Raw genomic sequence first — 25,748 nt, 5'->3', positions numbered from 1 at the left:
TGTTACACTAATGTGTTACTTTATTTTAAAAGAAAGAAAAAAAAAACATTTATGGTTCCCCATCCTGGCCTCTCCTTTCCCCGGATATCACCGTTTGTCCGCATGTGCCCTGCCATTATATACCTGTGCTGCGCTGTAGTGCCAGGAAAGGCACCTTCTGCTTAGATCACCTTTACCTTCAGCTCCTGCTAGTTCTTTTATGGTGAAATCTTCCAGGAAGCCTTTCTTAAATCAGTAGGACTGGATTAGGTGCCTTTCCTCACATTATCAGAAAAAAGAAAAAAGCCTTACCCCACTATTTACTTCTTTTTACATGCTTTTCTTCCCTATCCCGTAACAGAAACTGGTTTTTTAACCATTCTCAGCACTAGATGCAGGAACAGGTGTTTGATAAAAAATTCCTAGACGGAATAAGCAAACAAACGTGTGGACTAGATTCTTGACCTTCATGAGCCTTGGCAGAAAGCCCGCATCTCACAACTGCCAGTTTACGTCATGGGCTAAATCAAAAATCCAATTTCTTGAAGGTTTTTCTACGGAATTTTAGCATAAGTTGTTTCCTCTTTTCCACCCTAAACTTCCTTTTACTTAAGCAGTCTTTTCATTGAGATAGCAGGCTACATTCACATGAATTCATGGGTTTGTGGCTGTGTTCAACTCAAAATGGCAGCATGCAATACTGCCAAACAGCTGCAGGTTTTGTGGCTAAAGGAAATTTTTTAGTTTTGGGACTATGATTAGAGAGACTTCTTAGTGCTGCTAAGAATTAATTCAGCCACTATTGAGCATTACTATATGCCAGACACAAGATCAGGCTAGATTTCAAGTTATTTAAAAACTCTCCCCACTAGTTTGTACCTGATAAATACTAAAATTAAAAGGGGGCATAAAAGGACTACACAAACTCACTTTCTTCAAATAGTACCTAGCACAGTACCTTCATGTATCAACACAGGCACTTCATCTTTCAACACCTTTGATTGAAACATAAGAGACACCCTTGTGCAAAATATTTTCAAGGGTTTTTCTGGCTTTTAAGTTTTTAGCTTTTAGCTAACTGGTGATGATGCACATAGCAGAAAAGACTTCTCTAAGTCTCAGGTCCTTTCCTAATTTTTCTTTGGCACAATAACATTTTCAGTGCTATACCTTCCTTCACATACAAAAAGGAGGGGTCAAATTTGAATTCTCATAACGGATCTTATAACTAGTTCTATCCAGACGATTAAAGTAATAGTCCCTGGAGTTGGCAGAACACGTGAGAAGGCACAGCTAAGAAGAATGGGTGGATGGGTAAGGGCAGTGGAATGAGAGCCTATGCAACATCCAACCTTTTCAAACTCGGTCTCTTCTATTTAGGAATTGACTTCCTGCTGTACTTTGAGATTGGAGATAATAATGTTGTGTCCCACCCACCTCACTAAATTCTAAGTGAGTATGTTAACTAGATGAGCGCTTATTTACATTTAAAAACAAAGCCTCCAGAAAGATGTAAAGTTTATTAATAGCTTAAAAAAAAAAAAAGATGGAATAGCAAACAGCTACTGAATATGGGATAGTTCATTATTTACAAATTTTACTGCAAGGAAGCACATTTTAATCAGCATTTCAAATAATCAAAGGATTAGAATTTTTCTAGAAATGTCAGTATTTCACTCTCCAGGTAAAAGATTATTGAAAACATTAAGTGACTATACCAATTAGAAACAGACAAATACCTTAAAAATATATTAAAAAATGGGTTGAACCTAACCATGAATTCTCAAAAATTTTCTTGTGTATTCATTTTAACAACTCGGAAAGCTTAAAAAAAAAAAAGCAACACATGAATAGGTCTTCATTTAAGTACATGCTCTCAAGCTAGTTTAAAAAGAAAAATGTCAAATTAGGGTTTCCAGAGTTTTAGGAGTCCATCTTCACTGTAGGTAGCAATCAGGTTCTGATGAGGATGATGTGCAATACCAATCACATCCTTCTCATGAACCTGGAAAAAGTAAAACACAGAGTATTAGGGTATATAAGTCTATATGTAAAAAAACAAAAACAAAAAAAAAACACTCAGAAAAGGGTTCCAGAGCTGAGTGGGAGAGAAGAGTGAAGGTTCCACTTTTCACCAAAGGAATCAAGCCTAAGGCAGCCTCAAAGAGGGCTAAACACACACAAACCAAAACCTCAAATGAGTCTATCACATTGCGGTTCACATTTTTTCTAATATGAATAATACTGTGTCCCAAATCACTTTTGCACTACAGCTGATCCTAGTCATCATCATCATTTTATAAATTCTAGGTCAAGACAGTGACTGAGAACAAATGATTCCTTCACTTCAGTGAACTTGGACTGTCCAGACCCATCAGGTAGAGGACATTTTCCACCTCACCTTATTATGCTCACATCTTAGACCTGTACTGGACACGTGAACCAAAACTACACTTAAGAATGGTATGAAACAAGAGATCATTCTCTAATATGGGTATGTGTATGCATATTTTTTATATGTTCACCATATAATTTTTTCTTCCTGGACCACAGATTACATTTTTCTGGCCTGCTTGCATTTGAGTGTGACCATGTGACTGAATTCTAACCAAAAAAGAATGAAGGATAGAGTAATACAAGCCACTTCCAGATCTGGGTCTTAAAATCATCCAATATAGCCTTCCAGCTAACTTTTCTCTTCCTGAGATCTTGGATGCCATATGTTCCAAATGACATAGCTAAAAGATGGAAGGCTATCCAACTCATCACACTGGAACATAGTAAGAAATAAATTTTCACTGTGTTAAGCCATTGAAATTAGGGAATTGGTTGTTACAATAGCTGACATTAATTACTCCTTGCAGTGACTTACAACATTGCTTAAAAACATCATAATTGAATCAATTTGACAGGATATGGTAAAAGTAATTTGCCTTTGAAAGGACACAGAGAGAACTCTCTACATCTGTCACTCTTTCCAATCCACCGGAGGAAGATATGGCTAATCTAACTGGCTAGACAGGTATATTTCCTTCCTTCTCTGCTTTATGTACACCCACCCTATCCACCAGCTGAGGGCTCACTAAAGGATGACTTTTCTTGACAGAGGAGGTAATTCCATACAATTACTTATGGGCTCTTTTTTAGTTAGTGACAAAAGTTCTATATTTTTTATACCAAGGTTCACACTGATAATCTGGAAAAGGTTTACTTCAGAGTTCAGAAAGACACAAGCATTAATGTAATTTCTTTAGATGGCCTTAAGTCAGTAATACTCACTGTCAAAGTTCTCTCCAGTTTGCCAGTGACTGTGCTAAAACAGTAGAGCACAAAGTCTTCCCCCACACAGTAGATCCATTCACCACGGGGAGAGAGGGCACAGCAAACGAAGTCACCACCTTCTCTCTTACCAGAGCTGAAGCTTCTGACAATCTAGATCATACCACAGTCCAAAGCAAAAACAAAACATCTGGATCAACAGCAGTTCTAATGAAGCAGTTTAAATGGACATATTTACATTCTTAATTTGTACTCTTGGTTTACTATCATTTATAATTAGATCACCAATTCCATTCATCATGCACTAAATCCTCTTGCCTGGGAAATACTTAACAGATAGGCTATCTAAAGTTAGTGGCACACAGAAATTTAGATTTAATATGTCCCAAGTCACCAAACTGCTCTTTAGTCTACTGAGCCAGTTTACCCTGAAGCAAATTCATTACAACACATACAATTTTTAAGTCAATATACCACTGGTTCTCAAAGCTCTATGGATTCATGCTCCCCAGTTTCCGCTTTCTAACAGAATGAGATGTTCTCCCCATGTAGGATGGAACTGTTTGCTTGCTCTATTTTATATACCATTTAGAATCATCATAAATCAAGCTTAAAGAAACCAGTTGCAAAAGGTTAAAAGGTTACATATCACATGATTCATTTATATACCATTCTCAAAATGACAAAATTATAATAATGGAAAACAGATCAGTGGTTAGTGTTGAAGGGGGAGGTTTGACTATAAATGTGTAGCATTAGGGAGTTTCTTTGGGTGTGATGAAAGAGTTCTGTATCCTAACTATAGTAGTGGTTCTATAAATCCACACATGATGAAATTTCATATAACTATTCACTTCTCACCTCAAAATGAAAGCATGTAAAAACTGGTGAAATCTAAATGAGGTTTGTATTTGAGTTAACAGATCTGTACCAATGTCCATTTCCTGGTTTTGATAATTGCACTATGGTTATGTAAGATGTTATCATTGGGAAAGGGTACACAGGAACTCTCTATACTGTTTTTGCAATGTCTATGAATCTAAAATTTTTTCAATAAAAGGTCTTTAAAAAGTCAAGAAGAAAACTAGATGGCTATGGCTATTATGCAGGGACCCAGCAGAAAACAGAGACCAGCCATCTCAACCATGGGTTCTAAACTACTAATCTATCAGTTACGGGGACTAAAGGCATGGAGAGAGAGTTCCATACCCCAGCCCCTGGGTCTTCTCCGTGTTCAGCAGAAACCCCAAGTGCCCAGTTCAACACTTCAGTAGCATCACAACACATTTCCTGGGCTTGAGACCTTAACCTTTATGTTTCTAACGTCCTTGGTACTACAAAAGTGAAGTTCCTTTGGGCACCGTGCAGGTGTCCTGATTACAGATACATATCACGAAGACACTGTTGCCCACCTGCTATTAGAGTTCCACCTTAGATCACGTGGTAACTAGGAGATGTCCCAAAGTGGTAATTAACACACTCTATATCTCCTTCATTCTGACAGGAATTGTTATCTTAAAATTTTCACTGAGATTCTGAAAAGTCTTAAGGACAGATCAGAGCCTCATTTATCGGATGCAAAAGAAAGAGCAAATATACAAACACCCTGGGAAAAAGAGATAACTTTTGAGGCCAAAGAAATCTTCTATAGACATATAGTTTAAATAAGCATCTGAATAATAAACACAGTGTATGTGGTTTTTAGAGTGGTGAACCCATATTTGGTTACTGGAAGGGCCAGGACCAAGACATGTTGATTTGGGAATGACTCACAGGGTCTGTGCAAAGGCACTCTCTGATGAACACTCACCTGGCCCTGCATGTTCATGATGACCACTGTGTTTGATCTGTTGCACACTACAAAGTGCTCTGGATTTTTAGGAAGCAGGATCACACTGTTGACAGTAATGTCTGTCCCTGCAGTGCTGCCTAGGGATTTAAAGGTATTTGAACATTCTGTGGTCTTCATATTCCAGATCTATGACACAAAAATGTAAAGCATAAACATTTAGGGGATACAAGAATTTCTAAAGTTATGGGGCTTAAAAAATAAAATTAGATTATTAAAAAAGAATAAAACTGATTCCAAAAAAAAAAGTTATTGGTTTTCAGTCTAATACCTAGCACTGCCATATGCACAGTAAGCAAGCACTTACATATTTGCTGATTGACTGGTATAAACAAAAGTCACGAAGCTAAATAATAAAAATCTTAAAAAATCTATGTTCTTTTCTTATAAAATTTTCCTAATGACCTATTGTTAAAATTAAATACTGTGTCAACACTGCTACTGTCATAAACAACCACAAACTACCCTTACCTGGACTTCAAAATCAAATGGGAGCACTTAAGAGTTACACACTGGGGACCCTATCCTGAGATTCTAATTAAGTAGGTCTAAGGTGGGGCACAGGCATGTGCATTTTTAAAAAGCTCCACAAATGATTCCAAGGTACAGCTTGAACCACTGAACAGAAGTCACATGAGGATCCGTGAAGTGGAAGCCACTCTTGGCCACTTGTATTACCTCACCCAGTTCAACATCTCTTCTGGTAACAGTTCTCCACCCTAATGCATTTCACCTTGCCCTCTGGGCTGTTATGAACTGAAAGGGTTAAATTAGACATCACAGTTATGGACATGACATATGCATAGAGAAGGGATGGCCCAAATAATGACTGCACGACATCGTCTGGACATCACTCAATGAGGTATAAAAGCCTCAAAGGCACGGACTATGTTGAGTTTCCTCTGTACCTTCAACAGAGCTTAACACAAAACAGATGTTGAATACCTATAAACAGGAAGAAACAGTCGCCCCACTAGTTGCCCTAGTGTTTATTTTCCTAATAAACACTGGCATCATTTGTCCTAATCTCCTCTCTAAAGCACAGTTGCCAAGAAGAGAAATTACCATTTTTAAGATCAAGAGTTCTAAGGCTTCTAGTGTTTTGTCCAAAAAATCAGTGAGATGCTGTACCCCATGCACTGCAGAACTAAAAGATCTCAAAACAAAAAGGCCTAGACAAACCACCTCCCAATGGCATTTTACATGTTGTGAGGCTCTATACATAGCAAAAAGAGAGCAAGTCCCAAGACTAAAGCACTAAGAGATCTGTATTTCCCCCACTCATCCTGAGGAAGAGTACATCTCCTACCCTCAGGTTTCTGGTTCGATTCCAAGAAAGAAAAGCAACCTGAGAGGGTTGTTTAGGTCTTCTAATATAAAACACTCATATAAGGCAATTTTAAAAAGCAGGCCCAGATGTAAACAGAGTGTCTCAAAGATCTCTAATAATTTCCTATTTGGATTTCTCATCTTTTCTTAGAAATGAGGCACTCTCTTAAAATAACTTAATCTCTTAAGGTACTAAAGATCTATTGCTTTCAGCTGAGAGCTGAGGGCAGTAAGTAACTGAGAGAGGGCTTAGTTCTACTTCACACCTTTCCTGTTCCTCTATACATGCTGTTAGGAAACCCCTAAATGTGGGGTCCCAGGGTGGGATGAGGCCATTAAATAAAAAAGAGATCTATTTATTTGGCCACTGAGCTCTTTGTGAATTTGACTATTACAGATGTGCCACACCTATGGTAAGATCGAATTTAACCACTGTAAATGGAGGATGACTTAAGTTTAGGAATTCATACCCTTGCTCTTTTCCTACACACAAAAGTCTGTTTCGACTTTATAGGTTTGATATTTGAGGTCTCTAGGCCAATAGGAATTACCCACAGGATATTACTTTTGTCTTAGACTCACCTCAACTGTAGCTAAAATAGCTAGTAAAGAAGTTTACTCCACCATAATTATCACCATTACCACCAATGAAAACTCCTCAAAGGGCAAAAATGAAATAGACACCCCAAAATAAACCAGTGGCAAATACTTAACCTTTACAGTGCCATCAGAGGATGCACTAATAATATAATGTCCATCTTGTGTAAATGTTGCTTCATTAACAAAGGAAGAATGGCCACGGAATTCCTTTAGGGTTTTACCAGACTTTAAACCATGAATTCTATCAGAAATAAAGGGAAAATTTAAAGAACAATTAATATTCTATACATTATGGTTGGGACCAAGTGTTGAATGCATTTTAGATGAATTATAAAAACTTATAATATTAAGTAAAGAAAGATGGCTCTGCAATTATGTACGCAGTATAATTTTCATGTCAAGCAATCAAATAAAACCGGAACAAAAGGCTAGCACAAAGACTAGAAGAAAATATGCCAATAATATCACAGGCTTCTGTTCAGGAAGAGACTCCTAGGTCTTGGCTAGGTTCCATGAATCTGTATTTGTAATATGCCCTCTAAGGCGATTCCAATGCAGGTGGGTCCATAGACCAAACTTCAAGAAACATCAAATACTGCTATAATCTCTTTCTAATCTCTCTTCTAGGTAAAGATTCAAACACACAAAATAGCAGCACTGTGTCAGCTATACTGTGACTTGGGAAATGAGGTCCCATATACCCCCACTCTCCATACAGCAACATCATGGTGAAAGCATAAGGAATCACTAGTACCTCCCTCCAAAGCTTCATCATATATATCAAGCCCAAGTGAGGGTACTTTGGGGATTCTTACTTACCTAATTGTCTGGTCAAACGAAGCACTAAGGATCTGACTGCTATCCTTAGAAAAGCTTAGACAGGTGACACCTTTACTGTGTGCCCTCTCAAATCTCCTTAAACACTGTCCACTCTGAATCTTCCATACCTTTATTTAAAAAAAAGAATAGTAAAAAGTTGTAAATTGAGTGTCCCATTCTAGCTCACAGGGCCAAGTGCTTACTAATGTACTAAAACAGCATTAAAAATGCATGCTAACAGCTGAATATGATATGTCTGGTTCACATAGTACAATGATAACAAACCTTTGAAACTTAAACCTCTTTCCTTATAAATTATTAAAACAAAAATTTAGATTCTTAAGTTCACTTAGCAGAGACTATTTCTGTATTTTATCTAGCCCAGGGCATTTTACCAGCAATTAAATACAAGCCACAGCTAATCAGATGCAGACCATCTCATTCTCTAAAAAAAAAAAAAAGTACAGTACATCATATAAGGTAAGCCAGGGTGGTACAGCAGAAAGGACATAAGCATTTCTGAACTGAAATCCTGGATTTATCACTTACCTTAAAAATTAATTGAACCTCCCTAGACAGAATTATTGGGATTAAACAAGAAAAAATTATTAGCATAAAGTTGATGCTCAATAAACAGCAGCTGTTATTAAGCTGAGTATCATCTGTAGGGCACTACCTCACTATAGAACTCGCAAAAAGTCTACATAGAGTTTGTGCCGCTAATCCATACCTTTATTTTTCCATCTTGGGCTCCAGTTGCTAACATTTCTGTATCTCTACTGAAACACATGCAGAGGACAGCATCATCCATCATCATAAAGTTATCCTGGGCCTGGTATTTAAGATCCTAAAGGAAACAATGATAAGCGGTAATCAAATAACACAAAAACCCAATTACCCCAGATCTCTATAAACTCACTAAAAGCACGATAATAATGGCTTGTACCTAAACTTCGGAAGCAAATAGTAGTGCCATGCACACTCGTTCCTAATGAACAACCGATAATGCTGGGAATAATTTTAAACAATTCAAATTAATATTGTAAAAAATGCCAATATAATACCCTACACTTTTTGCTTAGTAATCTTTTCTAAGCAAAATTTCCATACAGTTTCACATTGTACATCTTTACTGAATCTGAATTTATCTATCTTATGGGTATGATGTGAGAACCTGTTTTTTCCAAATTGGCAGATATTTTTCCTAAAACTACGTATTAACTAACCTATTTGTGACGTTTCTTTTATTATCCATTACTGTTCAAACTAAAGTATCTTTAATTTTTTTCTAATTATAAACTGAAACTACTTTATGGTTAAAAAAGGCAAACTATAAATATATATATAAGGTAGAAAGTAAAAATTACTCAAAAACCCACTACCAAGCAGAATTCACTCTATGATAAATATTACACTTTAACTCAGTGGGTAGTTAATAAGTATTTGGGAAAAAAATTAAGTTGGATCTTTCCCAACACAATCCCCCTACACGAACTCCAGATGGCTAAAACATTAAACATAAAATAAAATATAAAGACTAGAAGAAATTATGGAAGATGGATAAATATGACAATCTAAAAAAATTTTAAGTCTATAAAAGCAAATCATAAACAAGGTCAAAAGACAAAAGTCATAATTGAAAAATATCTGCAATAATATTACAAAAGTTGATTTCCTCAAACTATAAAGAGCTCCTACAAATCAGTAAGACACAATCCAAAAGAAAAACAGGAAAAGGATAATGACAGACTTCAAAGAACAGGAAATATTGGTCGCTTTCACATATAAAAAGATATTCAACTTTACTCATAATAACAGAAATACAATTAGTACTACAATCAGGTTAGATTGGAAAAAAGTAATTGCTTACATCTACCTAGAATATTCCATGAAGGTTACACAAGAAACTGGTAATCAGAGCTGCATCAAGGAAAGGAACTGATTAGCTGAGGGACCAGGGTGGGAGCAAGATCCTTTACTAAACAACATTTCTATTTCACAAAATATTCTATCAGATGTACATATCAACTATTCAAAAAATAAATTTAAATTATAAAAATAACAGATAATTAAAAACAGTAATAGACAATTCTCCCACTAAAAAAGTTAATATATTTTAAAGACTTTACCTTCCTGATTTTTCCAGTTGTAAAGTTCCATACTTCAATGAATCCATCAACAGACCCAGTGACCAGATACTGACCATCTGGAGAAAATCGAGCACACTCCACATGTGATTTCTGACCAAACTGTTTCAAATGAAACAATGAAACAGGTGCATTTTTATCTAGTGGCCTTAAAACAATTCCCATTTTAACCTTTTGAGAAACCTTGTCCTAGTATAAGGTCATAGCTAGCTTATTATTTTGGTGTATTGGAGGAATGTTTCTGTACCTGGACACAGGAAGATTGTGGATCTGTTTTCTCTGACCAGTTTTATGTCTCAGCTCTCAGCTGAAACTAGTTTTTTAATGTAAAGTTGATATTTCCAAAGAAAAGCAAAAAAACTATTTTACAATGAGACTTAAAACAAATAATCCTGTTAACCCAAACAATTCTTTTACCAGAATCAGCCACTATTAGCATGACTTTCAACTCAAATTAATGACATAGTATGTTCCTGTTGTGTACCTGGGGGAAAAAACTCATTTTTTCAAAATAAATGTTTTCCTACACTGTTTTGTAAACAAATTTTCCATCACTGTTTCTTTTCAAGACCTTCATTTAATTAAATGATAATGTGTGGCTAACTTTAGGAAAACTAATTAAAGCTGAGACTGTTTGCCTGGAAAATATATCCTAAGCATTTATCACCAATCACGCTCCCGGTAACAGTGAAAACTACAGAACATTAGACAGATAAAAACAGAGAAAAGTTCTGTTATGAATTTCATCTTAAATGCAAAAAGGGAGGGTGTTTGTAACAAAAATCTTAGCCCAAAAGTATAATTATAGATTTTTATTTGTCTCAAGGCTTCAACCAGGGTAAAAGCACTGCTCAAAAATATCTTTACATGCAAGTCAGAACATATATCTTGAAAAGACAAATTTAAAGCACTAAGCCAAAGTCAGATTTGAGGAATATGAATTCTTTTAAAACCCATAAATTCAATGAGAGCACAAATCCAGAAACTATAATATAAACGAAACGAAGTAGCAAATATGATTTTAATTCTGTAAACTGCAGCAGTTACTTGTGTTTTTTCCTAGAAGTCTCAGATTAAAAAAATAAAAATAAAAAAAAGTCTACGGCCATGCCACTCTGAACAAGCCTGATCCCATATGACCTCAGAAACAAAGCAGGGTCGGGCCTGGTTAGTATCTGGATGGGAGACCACCTAGGAAGACCAGGTGCTGTAGGCGTAAAAAATAAAAAGTAAGGAATTGTAAGCTGACAAGGTCCTTGCAATCTATGAGGTCAACCAAAGGTTACCTTGACTAAAAACAAATAAATTAATTAATTAAAAAAAAAAATAGCCATAAGATAAAATTTTTTTCCTCAAACACCACACAAACCCACCTTACAATCCGTGCCTGGTACTTTGCCTGACATGCAGTGGACAAAAACATAAATATTGAATAAGACAAATATATTAAAAGATCATAGTCCCAGGCTTAACCAAAGAGCTAACGTATCCCAAATGCAGGCTTCTTGGGAGGGAGTGCAAGGGCAGATGCTAGGCCAGATGTCAAATGTATGACCACTTGGTTATACATCTGATGTGTGCCACTGCCAGGCCACAGGACCCTAGCAGTCACCAACAGCAACCCTGAATGTTGTCAGAGCTGGAGAATGAGTTCTGCTCCCTAACCCAAGCTCTTGGCACAGAGCCTGGTTAGGCAAGCACATGTTGACTTCTCAACAAACGATTAGCAACTGGCTGAGTATCTAAGGATCCTACCTTAATATGTCTGCTCAGCTGTGTAGGAAACTTTTCTTCTTCCACATCTTTGACAGCTGCTTTGCCTCGGAACAAATCTATGGTCATGCCAGGAGGAAGCAACCCCTGGTGTTGCTGCCACTTCAGTGCCTAAAAAAAGCAATGGACGGTAATCCACTTGGGTGCTTTTAAGATCTGACCCTGACTGCTCAGACAAAGCCAAGTCTGAAAGGATGAGGTTCACAAGAAACTATAGGCCATCCAGATCCAATCATTTTTGGCCATCTAAACACAACATAATCTGTGCTACTCTATATGTTCTAGGAACAAAGGCTGATCTCAGGGTTTAAGGGTCCATCTTTCCACACCTATTTTCTTATAGGTGTGACTCTTTTACTATAAACAAAATTTGGAAAACAGAAATCTCCCAGTTTCAACATCCAAACACAGCCACTGTTAGCATTTTATAAATTACCTTCTAGTATTTCCCCCTTACATGTGTTTAACTAATGTAGCTATAATTATGTATATGATTTTATATTCTCCTGTTTTCACCTATCAGATCATGCTATACCATAACTATCATTTCAATGGCTGTAAAATATATCCTATCCAGTAGATGTTTAACAATTTAAGCAATATATTAATGGACATTTACACCACTTCCAATTTTTCACTCATCTAAATAATGCTGCAATGAACGTCTTCGGACATAAAGCTTTTCGTATTTGGGGGATATTCCCACCTTAAAACAGATTCCTAGAATAGGAATTATTGAATCCAAAAAAGAACACAAATGGTTAAAGTTCTTGATATAAACTGCCAAACTTTTCCCAAAAAGTTGCAACTTCAACAGCACTCATAACTGCATTATAGGGAGTGGAAAAATCATTAACTTTGGAGACAGACAGCCCTAGGCTAGATCATATTTGTTAAATGTAATTTTGACTCCCAATTTCATGAACTTAAAAAAAAAAGCCTAATTTCTAGAACTGCTGAAAGGATACAACATATGTAAAGTCTACATAACAGGTACATGATTAATGCTCATTCCTTTTTCCCTTTGTTGTATCAAGAAAACTCAACAATCTTGGATATCATTTTAAAACTTTGCTAATTTAATGAGTGGGAAGTTATACCCTATTTTAGTAAGTTCTCTGATTAATAAGTTTGAACTTTTCTTCAAGTTTATTAACTAGATATATTTCCTCTGCTGCTTACCATTTATTCATGTTCTTTGCTCACAGATTTATTGCAGTCTGTTTTTCTTAACAATTTGAGTTTTTAGTGTAACCAAAGTATTTGCCAAAAAGAATTTTTTCCAATCTCCTTTTTTTACAAATAATTTTTTTTATTTTTCACTTAGCATAACACCTTCTAGGTCCATCCATGTTATTTCAAATGGCAAGATTTCATTCTTTTTTATGGCCGAGCAATGTTCCATTGTATACATGTACCACTTCTTTATCCATTCATTTATTGATGGACAGTTAAGACTGTTTCCACATCTTGGCTATTGTAAAAAATGTTTCAATGAACATGTGGATGCATATGTCTTTTAGAATTAGTCTTTTGGGTTTCTTCAGATAGCTACCCAGAAGTGGAATTAGTGGATCCTTCAGCGTCTCTTCATGTAGCCTGTGTTTTAAAGTCTATTTTGTCTGGTATAAAGTATTGCTACTCTAGCTTTTTTTTCAATTTCATTTTCATGAAAAATCTTTTTCCATCCCTTTACTTTTAGTTTGTGTACATCTTTTGACCTGAAGTGGGTCTCTTGTAGACAACATATGCATGGGTCTTGTTTTCTTATCCACTCAGCCACCCAATGTTTTCTGATTGGAGCATTTAATCCATTTACATTTAAAGTAATTGTTGATAGATATGTAGTTACTGCCATTTTATTATTTATATTATCTTTTTCTTCTTCTTCAAGACATCCCTTTAATATTTCTTATAATACTAGTTTAATGGTAATGACCTTCTTTAGCATTTTGTCTTGGAAGCTCTTTATCTGTCCTTCAATTTTAAATGATAGCTTTGCTGGGTAGAGTAACCTGGATTGTAGGTTCTTGCTTTTCATTACTTTGACTATTTCATGCCAATCTCTTCTGGCCTGTAAAATTTCTGTTGAGAAATAACATCTGACAGTCTTATAGGAGCGCCTTTATATGTAACTATCTGCTTTTCTGCTGCTGCATTTAAGATTCTTTGTCCTTAATCTCTGACATTTTAATTAAGATGTGTCTTGGTATGAGCCTCTTTGGGTTCTTCTTGCTTGAGATGAACCTTCCTGGGCTTATACGTCTATTTCCTTCACCAGGTTCCAGAAGTTTTCCATCATTATTTCTTCAAATAGATTTTCAATTCCTTGCTCTCTTTTCCTTCTGGTACTCCTATAATACAAATGTTGGCATGCTTGATATTGTCCCAGAGGCCCTTTAATCTATCTTCATTTTTTTGGACTCTTTTTCTTTTTTTTATTATTTATGCCTACAACACCTGGTCTTCCTAGGTGGTCTCCCATCCAAGTACTAACCAGGCTCGATCCTGCTTAGCTTCCGAGATCAGACATCGGGCTTGTTCAGGGTGGCATGGCCGCAGACCATGGACCGTGGCTCCACTGGGGCACAAACCCAGGACTTTCTGCTTGTAAAGCAGACATGCTAACTGCTACACTATGGAACCATGTCCTGGATTCTGTTTTCTTTTTGCTGTTCTGATTGAGTGTTTTCTGCTACCTAATTGTTCAAATTGCTGATTCAATCCTCTGCTTCAGCTAATCTACTGCTGATTCCCTCTAATGTAGTCTTTAAGTTACAGTATTCTTCATTCCAAATTGGTTCATTTTTACGTTTCCTATTTCTTTGTTGAAGTTCTCACTGAGATCATTGAGCATCCTTATAACCAGTGTTTTGAACTCTGCATCTGGTAGGTTGCTTGTCACCATTTTGTTTAGTTCTTTTTCAGGAGCAGTGCTCTGTTCTTTCATTCGGGACTCGTTTTTTTGTCTCCTCATTTTGGCTGCCTCCTTGTGTTTGTTTCTGTGTATTTGGTACAGTTGCTATGTCTACCAGTCTTAGCAGAGTGGCTTTACATAGTAGGCGAGTGGCACAGTCTCCCTGGAGCACCTGGCTCAGGTGTGTCCCTTATGTGGGTTGTGTGTACCCTCCTGTTGTAACTGCACATTGACTTCTGTTGGCATATCAATGGGAGGATGACCCTAAGGCTGACTGATTGTTAGGACTGGCCATAACTATAGTGGAGGAGCTGTTATGCAGAGGCTGACCCTATAGAGCAAGATTCACTTTAGTGGGATTCTGGTGCCTGCTGAGTGCGCTCTTTGGGTGTGTTGTTTCTACAGGTGGTTGGGTGGTGCTCTGGTATAGTCTGAAGCTGGCCACCAGATGTGCTGGTTCTGGGGCCTCTTGGGATGGACTCCGGTGCAGACCAAGGTCGGCCACTGCCTGTGCCCTGCCCAGGGCCACTTAGTATGAGCTACTAAGTGATCTGTACAATTTGCCTATTTTTAATTATAGCTTTATAGCTTTCTTTTTACATTAAGTTAAACTCTTAAGTGATTAAATTTGTTGACCTTTACCTTGGTGTTTACTCCTTAACCAAAGGAAGTCCTTCCCTAATCAGGAAGTCTGATGCATTATATTACCTTCTAGTTTTTCCATTTTCTTAAAATATGTAACTTTCAATCTATCGGAAATTATGCTAATAAAATATGGGAGAAGGCTCTGAACTGATCATTTAAAGTAAGTGCCCTAACACCAAAAACTGAATCATTCCTCTCTGTTCTTAGGTTTTGTGACATTCTCACGATCATCCATTAAACACTTATAAATAATAGGATCAATTTCTTGCACTGTTGTTGCACTGGCTGAAACAGATATTTTTGTGCCAAGCACCAAAATGATTCAAACTATGCTTCAATATTTCAATATTTCTAGGACAATTATGCTCTCAACATTTTTCCTTCAAAATTTCTTTGATGAATATATTTTCAAGTTTATTTTTCCAAATGAACACTAGAATTCTTTTGTGAAACAGTTCTAATTCTATTGTGATCTTTATTATAATTGCCTTAAATCTAAGAAGAACTGACATTAACAGTCAGTCTTATCTAGGAAAAGAATTGTTTCACCATTTACTCAAATCTTTTACTTCTAAGTTTTGAAGAGTATTTGCCTTTTTTAAAAATGGAAATCATCTATTTCCCACAAAAGTTAAGAAGCTAGAATTTTTATATTTATGTTGTTGCTAAAAACAAGAGCTCTTTTTTCATTGAATTTTCTAACTACTGCTGATATATAAGAATGCAAACAACTTTTATATTTTTTACATCTGGCAATATTACCAAACTTAAATTAATTATACAATTATTACAGTTGAAATATGTAATGTTTCAAATACTGTTAATTTTGTTTATTTCTTCCCCAAATTCATGTTACTTATTTTTCATGTTTTACTGCAATGACAAGAAAATTTGTATCTCCTCAGGGCCTCTCTCTAATCAATATGTATTCTCTGCTGGCTCTTCACCCTTAGTCTATAGTAGTTTCAAATCACTCCCATCTTTAAAAGAAAAAAACCCACTCTCCTGCCCTGTTCTTTAGCTATTGCCCTCTTCCCTGCCCCTCACTGTCATCATCTTCCTTTAACAACCAAGCTTCATGAGCCATTTACATTATAAGTCAATGAGACATATCTTCTGCTTACCTTTTCACTGGAAATGATCTCGGATATATCCAAATGGCCAAAACCAGACTCTTTTCTGACCCTAAACTTCCTCATTTTCTCTGTTGCTCTCAACCTTGATGACCACTCATCTTCCTGAAACTCCTCACTTGGTTTTTCTAATGATATTCTCTCAGCTTCCCTTTTTATCTCTCTGGCTGTTCCTTTCTCTGTTCACCTGGCTGACTTTAAGTGCTCCGTGTAGCTTTCTCCTCAAATTGTTACTTTTCTTATTACACATACTTTCCTTGAGAAATCATATTTACATTGATGGCTTCAACCACTACTGAAATTTACAAGTCTATAGCTCTAGTGAGAACCTCATGGTTGAGGTCGAGATTCACAAATTCCAGTAAAGGAGTCACTGCTTATCTGCAGGGGCTAAGTTCCAAGACCCCTCCATGGATGCCTGAAATCTCGGATAGTACCGAACCCTATATATACTATGCTTTTTCCAATACATACACACCTATGATAAAGTTTAATTTACGAATCAGACACAATATTAACAATAATAATAATAAAATATAACAATTACAATATACTATAATAAAAGTTATGTGAACGTGGTCTCTATTTTACTGTAATGTACTCACCCTTGTTGTGATAATGTGAGATGATACAATACCTATGTGATGAGATGAAGTGAGATGAATGACATAGGCATTGTGATGTAGCGTTAGACTAATATGAGGATTACTTGAACACAAGCATTGCAATACTGTGACAGTCAATCTAATAACCAAGACGGCTACTAAGTGACTACTGGGCAGCAGCACATATAGCGTGGATATGCTGGAGCAAGGGATAATTCACATCCTGGATGAAATGGAGCTGGACAGTGCGTGATTTCAGCACACTACTAAGAATTTTCCATTTTCCATTTTCAGACCATGGCTGATTGCCAACTAACTGAAACCGCAGAAAGTGAAACCACGTATTATGGGACTACTGGCACTGATTATTATGGCACTGATACTGGTCATCTCCACTTGTATGTCCTATAAGAACTTCAAAATCAGCACATCTAAAAACTGATCACCTGACCCTTCCTCAATTTCTACCTCCATCCCAAGAAATCTGCCCTTCTTCTTATATTCTTTACCAAGTCACTCAAGCCAGAAACCTAAAGGGGAAACTCAGAGCCAGAGCCTTACTCACTCCTCACATCTAACCAATTAAATGTGGAAGAACACATGAGTTTATTTCTACTCCCTCTAGAAATTCCACTAACGTGACAATAAATAAAAAAAGGTACATACCCAAAGAGACAAAGAGAACAGAAGAGATAACAGCAGAAGAAAAATGTTAATAAATTTCAAAAGCTGAAAAGTGAATGAAACAATGGCAACCAAAAACAGAGGGAAATGAAACCTAGTCACACAAGGCGGGGATGAGAAAGCCACAAAAAGCAAGCCAAACTATCTTACAAATTCCAAAAAGGTTTAGCAATTTATATAGGAATTTACATACTTCTCAAGGACAAAACAGGGAATGAGGCAATGATAAAATCTGTATTAAGAACAGTTAGCTCCCAAGGCCTCTCCCAACCCTATGCATCAGGTGACTGCTTTGTCCCAGCCTCAAGAGAAGTGATTTATTTTTTGTTATAAAACATTTAGTACTCTAGGTAATTTTATAATAATAATGGCAACACTAGTAGTACTACTACTAATAAAAAAATAATTACCACCAGCAGCCACCATTTACTGAGTGCTTACAAGGTGTCACGAAATACAGGAAATGTTTTAAGCACATAATCTCATTTAATCCTTACTATAACACCATGATGAATAGAGTAAATGGGATGAGAAAAATTAGGTAACATGCTCAAGACCACAGAGCCAGTAAGAGCTTGGATTCTAACTAGGGTAAACATTTGTTCTAATTTGCCTGGGACAGTGTCCTGGCACAATGATCAACAATGCCCTCAAGTTATCCTAAATGAAATGATAAATTCTACGGTTACCCTAATTCTGACTTATGCTCTTAACCACTCATCTATACTGCTTCTCCCAGGAAAGATGAGGGTGGCATGGCAAGCTGTTAGTACAAGCAGCTCTATAGGTAGTCCTTAATACTCAGGATATCTGATTTCTTTACATATTTATATGTATGATTTCTTCATACATATAGACTATATACAAGGTAATTTCAATTTCACAGACTTTAATTACCTGTCCCAGTAATGCCATGAGACGAGATGGAGGCACCACACTGACTTCCCCAGCTAAGGCCTGGGCAATTGCTGCTCTTCTCTTTTCTTTGCTACTTCCATCTGGGTATGCCTAAAAAAGGAGATGGGAGTAGTATCATTTCCAAGAAATGGCTACAAGATATATGTGTGCTTATTTAAAATAACAACAACAACCATCAAGCAGAAACATTCAAAAAGGAAAACATGAAGCTACTCAATTAAACAGAGGATTAATTAAATCAATTAGTTTTAAAAAATTACTTCCCAATTCTACCCACTTGTATTTCAACAGTATGAGCTGTGAGAAAACTGAAGTCATCCAATCCATAGTTACTTCTGAAAGCAGTCCAAGTAAATCATGTCAAAGTCAGGGCTGTTTTTCCAATTTTTGAAAAATCTGCAGAGCTAAGGATTCTTTTATATTCTTTAGTAATTTCTTTCAGTCAAATGACCCTCCATGCCAGAAATTCTGCACTATCTCTAACTTAAATCCTGTCTTGGTAACCTAAATTCCTTTTCTTTATCATCTTGGTTTCCATGAGTTTACCCTAATTTTTCCATTATCCAGTGTCTATTAAATTCTTCCTCCTCCCATTTAGATTAGTAAAAAGCTGGGTAAGAAAGAATGAAAGTATACATATAATAAGGTTTTGAAAAAATAAAGAGTATCAGTCACCATGCCCTACCAATACACATAATTAGCCGAGAAGTAAAAATATAAGCTCCTAAGAACTAAAAGAACTGGGAGGAAACTGCAACTGTAAGGGGCAAAGGGCACAAATAAATGCCCAGCGAATATACCAGCAGTCAGGTAGCACTTCAGGGCCAGACAAGTATTTGGGCTAATGAGGAAATGATATCAAAATAAATTTTCTGTTTACTTTAATGAACATGTTCCCCTAAAATGGGGTACGTGGGGAAAGGAAGACCCTCCAATACTCACAAAACTGAACAAGATTATACTCTTTAACATACTGCAAATTTCAACCAACACATAGAAAACTATCATTATCAAAAATTAAATCAAAATCACAAAATGTATCCAATAAAATGGTTAAAAAAGATAACATCATTGCATGTTTTCAAAGACAACAACAGTTTCTTTTTATTACCACAGTCTTACCTCACGAGGATCAAAATAAGACCTGGCCAAGAGGTTCTCCAGATGAATATACCGTTCTGGCTGCGTTTGTTTTAACATGATCATAGGGTCAGTCTGTCTCAGAAGTGATCTGGCAGCCCCCAATTCACGGAGCTCTATCAATTCCAGCACAACCTGGAAAGAAAGAAAATGGCTATTTCAATGCATTCTCTTAGTAATATTTTTCAATATGCAGAAATGGCCTGTCAAAGTGATTTCCCGTATTGGGAAATGCCATTTCTTCTTTTACTTCGCAACTGAAGTAACTGTAAGTAATACCTTCAATCCTTCAACTTTCACCCTCCATTTTTATCTACCAATATCTCTTCTCAGGCTACTTATTCGGAATACAGATGCTGAAGAAAACTAAAGATGAAAATATCTTCATGGGCTCCAGAAAACTCTTTCTTCAAGTACCAAAATTTTCTTTGAGGAAGTAGTGAACTCATGTGGATTGTAAAGAAACAAACCAACTACCCTATTTTTACACACAACTCTACATTCTTACTTCCAGAAAGTCTACTCTGTTCTATTCTGTAATAAATAATCTATATGATATCTGTCCTGGTTTCCAGACACAGAGCTTCTAAAAACCCTGAAATTTTGCCAGTGATACGAGTATCTTTGTCATTAATAAGCCCCCTGCATCACACCTGAGTTTGTGCGAAGACAGTTCAGGATGGGGGCTGGTTACCAGAAAGATCAACCATGTGATTAGAGGGTTGAAACTTTAAGCCAGCCCAACCTCCAGAGTGCTGGAGAGCTGGAAATTGAATAAAACCCCAATAAAAACCACAATGGAGCTTCCTGGTTGATGAATGCCAAGTGAGAAAGACACTGATTCCAGGAGGAGAGGGCACTAGAAGCTCTGCATTCAGGACCCTTCCAGACTTCACCCTGTATGACTCTTCATTTGGCTGGTCCTAATCTATGTCCTTGAGAATAAAATTGCAAACATAAATGTAGTATTTTCCTGAGTTCTGTGAGTCATTTACACTCCCCACCATAAATGTGCAGCTAGCTGAAAAGGAGTATGAGTGGCCTGAGACCCCAAAGTACAGCTGGTGTCTGAAATAATGGCAGTCTTGTGGAGGATTGAGCACTTAACTTATGGGGTCTGTGCTAACTTTGGGTGGTTAGTGTCAGAACTGAATTGCAGGTGGTGTCAGAATACTGGTTTCAGAACAGCTGATTTACGGATCACTTAAGAAATAATTTCAATTTGGGAAAATCTTGGCTTTTCCAAGAGAGAAAAAAATACCAAGCAGCACTCAAGCCTTTACTGAAAGTTTTAAGCATGGTTAAAAAACTTTACTGAAAGTTTTAATTCATGGTTACAGCACTATAGTGCTCAATTATGCTTCCCAGTTAGGGGTGCCACAATAAATCAACCCACAGGGATCAGCATTCTTACCTGTTCATAGAGGTCAATGAGGGTTTTGTCTGGCAGTTTCAGAGACTGTATAGCCTGTAAAACAGTATCCCAGTGGCCACTATTAATGTCAGCCACAAAACTCTCAATGCTGTCCACAGTATTCAGAGACACAGTAGTCTCCTCCTGTAAGGTGGCTAATGCCCGATGTAAACTGTTCTCCTTCAGGTACTGCATGATGAGACGGATCACACTGAAAAAAGAAAGTCATCCAGCTCAGAGCCTCTGACTCACCAAAGAGGCTACAAAATAAAGCCTACCCCAACTTATTTCTCTGATTCAACAATCTTCCTTTCACTACCTATTTTCTATTTCTTTATTATGTAAGTAAAACTTCAAAAAAAAACCAAAAACAAAAAACAGAATCTAAGTTGCAAGGGACCCGGAGGTTCATCCATCATACCTCCATCTCGGAAATAGAACTGGGGTTCAGAGAAGGGAAATAATTTGCCCAATATCTCACAGTCTGCCAGAAAGGGATTTAGTACCAAGGTGATTCTCTTATTTCCAAGGCCAGAGATCTTTTTATTGTACCAAGTTTCTACACTGTTTCTATACTGTTGCAAACTTTAGTGAAATATTTAAATCTAGTCTAGTCACTGATACAAATACTCTAAATGGTTGTAGAATGATTTGGTCCATTTTTAAAATGACAATCAAAAAAATGTGAATTGAGATTTTCTTAATAGGGATTTGTTGAAGTAGTGCTATACTATATGTAAGTAAAAGAAAGCTATATGTTCTCATTTGCAAAATAACACCTACCCAGTGACTTTATTACCAAATTTTCAGGACAAGTGAAACAAAAACATTGTAAATTTAGTTTTCCATAGAAAAGAGGAGCCAGATCATTGTCAAATATGAAGAAAATAAACACCATTTCAACATGCGCCAGAAAACTTATAAACTATTGTTAAATATATAGTTATTTACAGTTAAAACTTCTTGATCTTCGACTTCATGAGGAGTCTGGTGAAGAAATCTTTCATACAGACTGTAAAAGTTCACTGTAAACAATGCTGTAACACAGTTTTCCTTCTCCTTCTCCAAAACTACACAGGTGGCTCACACTGTATTTCTACTGGACAGCACTAGTATAGAGGGTCATACTGTCTTGGTTGAAAGGGATTTCAAATAGGAATTTAGTCAATTCCCTCTCCTGGGGAAAAATAATAATAATCATAATAAAACAGCCTGTGTTTATTATGTTTACCAAATACCAATTACTGTTCTAAGCATTTCAGACATATTGATCCATTTACTCCTCAAAACAACCCTATTACTTATTACTATTAAGTGCATTTTACAGATGAAGATTTCACCAAGTAACAGAGATGAGTGGGAAAATGAAGATTCAAACTGGCCACGTGGTTCTTCAGCATACATCCCTAACAAGAAAGCCAATACCCTCTTCTTATAAACCCTGCAGAAGGAAACTGATTACTGGTACATGCAGTAGTCTTTTCTCTCATGGCCCCTGCTATTTAGATCTCTGCTATTCTAGTACCTACTATCCTCCTTAGCACACTTGCACTCCCAAAATAAGGACGTAACCAAAATCAAATTTACTTCCTTCAATCACAATGTAATATATAAAGAACTAAAAGCTTTGGAGATAGGCTGGGATTTGAATCAGTTCTGTCACTTACACTGTGGCCTTACGCAAGTTAGTTATTTCTATGCCTGTAGGCTTGGTGAAAAGGGTGACTATACTGCTTATAACGTGACTAGCATAAAAAATAGTAAATAGTAATTTACTAATTAGTAAATAGTAGCTATTATTGATAATAAAAACGTGCAGCAGCTCAAGGCTAGGAGAATGGTGAGTGTCCACTATTATTCAGGCCCCAAAGCATGGAATCCTTTCCAACTCCTGCCCTGACTTAGCTGCCTTAACTCCAGCACTCTATCACTCTTCTTTGCCTTTTCTCCACAACACTTATCATCATCTGTTAAGCCTCATATTTTACTTATTGTTTTTGTCTGTTGTTTGCCTTCCCCAAACACACTGTACATTCTATAAGGGCAAGGATTTTTGTCTGTTTTGTTCACTACTGTATCCCCAGGGTCTAGAACAGAACATAGTAGACTTCAATATCTGTTGAATGAATAAACTTCCTCTCCTCATATGACAAGTCTTCAGGACAAGTCCTCTACCTTACACTCTGGACAGTGTTGCGTTTGCCGATTTGATTATTAAGTGCTGGCAAGGTGAAGTCTGGGAAAGTTCACTAAAGACCTTAGTCCCTAATTAGTCCCTCCTTTAGGGTACTAAATCTATCATTGTTCTGGCCTGATCTCCAGAATGTCTCTCCTCTGTAACTACATAAAGCTCACAGACTAACAAAATTCAGGGCCAGATAGGGCCTGATAAAAATAGCTAGTTGTTCTTTCATTCCAAAAGCAGTAATAGAGCCTCTATGGTGTGCTAGGCACTGGGACTATAAGAAAAAGGAGCCCCTAGGCGCCTACATAGGCTAGAAGGGTGGAGAGAGAAACAGTGACAATACTGGGTTAAGTGCTGGGCAGAAAAAAGCGAAGAGGCCATATAACGAACCACACTTGTTTCACGGGGGCGAGAAGAGCAGGAAGGCTTAAGAGTCCAAGCTCCCTTGTACAGATGGTTAGACTGGAGTTCAGAGTGGATGGGTAATTTGATCAGTCACCGAGCGCGCCAGCAGTCGGCGATGGCTAGAACTCGGGTCTTCAAGGTCTATCCTTCCCCCGACCCCGCACCGCCTCCCATGGGGCTTTGGGCTTCTCAGCCGCTACTTTCCTATGTGCCCGCCTCCGAGGTAGCCAGACCCAAGAAGCTTCTTTGTGGGCAAAGAAATGCCTCTCCACTCCCTTGCCTCTCGGACGCCTGTCCCTGAGCACCTTCCACCCCACACCCTTCACATCCCGGCCTCCGCCACTTCGCGAACATCCGCCACCGCAGGACTCACTCCGAGGACTCGATTTCGATCGACATAGCGTTATAGTCCCGGGAGCAGGCCTCAATCCACTCTCAGGCCTAGTCGCGCCACACAGCAACGACACATCCGGCGGCCGCCTGACATCACTTCCGCTCGTCGTCGACGCCCGCCGTGGAGGTGGTGTGTACGGAAGAGGGGCGTGGAGTGAGGGGTGGAGCAAGTGAGGGGTGGAGCACGTGAGGGCGGAGCAAGTGAGGGGCGGAGCCTCGAGGGAAAAGCTGTTCAAGGAGCGCTGGTTTGGAAATTTTGCTTTTATGTCATGCAATTAGCTGATTAAATTTAAAAATGGGACTGAATTTACAATACCTGACTGGGAGGTTAATACATTCGAAACCAATGGAATACTAGTCAACATTTGTAGGTAGAGTTAACTGAGGATGAATGAATAAATGACTTAGAATCCAACACACAGTTTAATCAGTCTAATAATGAAGAGTTTGGAACCCAGTTGGGATTTTCGTACCCACTTGTGGGAAGAGCTCAAATACAGTATTCCAACCAAGTGTTTAGTTGAAAAGGGTTTCATTTCAGTGGTATGATTCCTGGGGGAAAAAAACCTGCAGGGAGATTTGAAATTTGTATAGGGAGATTTGAGACTCCTTTTATGTAGGCTTTAAACCATACATCATTAGTAGAGACAAATGAAAAGTAGGGATATCAGTTAATGTCATAAAGTTTAGTTTTTAAAATATTGCCATTTTATATAAATTTTAAAAATATTTGCAGCACAATGAGAAATCTGTGTTGTGAAAATTACCTATTGAAATGATTTATTAGGATATTTATTGTTGCCTTTCAGTCTTATCTCATACTGACTACAAAAGTCAACAAAACTTCCCTGTAACTTCTTAAATACGGATTTTTTTGTTTGTTTGTTTTTCCCAAATCTTTCTCTATTTCTCAACTCTTAAAAGGACATTGTCTCCAGGGTCTCAAAGTTCTGACAGTCTAAATGTTTGCTCCAACATATGTGAGACAACTAGATGTGTGTATGATTTCTGAGGTATTCTTTCACTATCTCATCCCATGACACAACATAGAAAATTATTATAACATCTTCCTTAAAATGAAGAGCCAGCTAATTTTTAACAATAGCATATGCCTTCATTTTCTCTATTTAGCACTTGTCATGTTATTCTTACTTCAATTAATAAGATTACTTCTCTATTTCACTTATACAAATAAGTCTTCTCTATAATTACTTAACACCAGGTTTTATTCTAGTGTCTACCACACCTTTGCTTTCATTTGCATGGTGGGGGGGGGGGCGGAGCGGGGAAGCAGAGTATAAACTTATTTTATCTTCATTGCTTACTGCTTGAGAAAAACATGCCAAGCGGCCTGTTTCAAGTCAGAACTTGTTATTTGCTGTCATGGCTGTGGTTTAGGTATCCACAACAATCAGCTCACCAGACACCATTCTTGAGAAATGAAACTTTATTATTATAGTTAGCAGCCACAAATGTATCCTCATCCTTTGCTTCTTAGACATATTGGATTTTTAAAAAATACATTTTTATTTTA

At 37.2% G+C, this 25,748-nt stretch overlaps 1 protein-coding gene and 2 pseudogenes across 1 annotated transcript; 1 reads left to right on the top strand and 2 right to left on the bottom strand.

Annotated features, from left to right (window-relative positions):
• Positions 1-1,836: 1,836 nt before the first annotated feature.
• On the bottom strand, positions 1,837-24,350 carry SMU1 (SMU1 DNA replication regulator and spliceosomal factor). The gene is made up of 12 exons (XM_039875577.1): positions 24,195-24,350; positions 21,232-21,442; positions 19,800-19,952; positions 18,657-18,767; positions 11,758-11,886; positions 9,985-10,104; positions 8,586-8,702; positions 7,856-7,983; positions 7,151-7,277; positions 5,069-5,236; positions 3,259-3,411; positions 1,837-1,984 (listed from the first exon to the last, which is right to left on the bottom strand). Exons 1-12 carry the CDS (start codon positions 24,218-24,220, stop codon positions 1,886-1,888), a joined length of 1,542 nt encoding a protein of 513 aa, XP_039731511.1. The 5' UTR covers positions 24,221-24,350; the 3' UTR covers positions 1,837-1,885.
• On the top strand, positions 11,100-11,218 carry LOC120612984 (uncharacterized; annotated as a pseudogene).
• On the bottom strand, positions 14,224-14,339 carry LOC120612987 (uncharacterized; annotated as a pseudogene).
• Positions 24,351-25,748: the final 1,398 nt, after the last annotated feature.

This window comes from Pteropus medius, unplaced genomic scaffold (genome assembly GCF_902729225.1).
Source record: "Pteropus medius unplaced genomic scaffold, Ma_sr-lr_union100, whole genome shotgun sequence".
NCBI classification, from domain to species: Eukaryota; Metazoa; Chordata; class Mammalia; order Chiroptera; family Pteropodidae; genus Pteropus; species Pteropus medius.
The sequence above is the reverse complement of the archived record's forward strand: the minus strand, read 5'-3'. Positions and strand labels throughout refer to the sequence as shown.

Bases quoted from the DNA above. Each gene is read 5' to 3' on its own strand.
- SMU1 (XM_039875577.1), bottom strand. From the start codon at position 24,220: ATGTCGATCGAAATCGAGTCCTCGGA. The intron at 8,703-9,984 runs GTAAAGTCTTTA...TGTTTCCTTTAG, and splicing joins CAACTGGAAAAATCAGGAAG to GATCTTAAATACCAGGCCCA. The intron at 7,278-7,855 runs GTAAGTAAGAAT...TATTTCTGATAG, and splicing joins TCGTTTGACCAGACAATTAG to AATTCATGGTTTAAAGTCTG.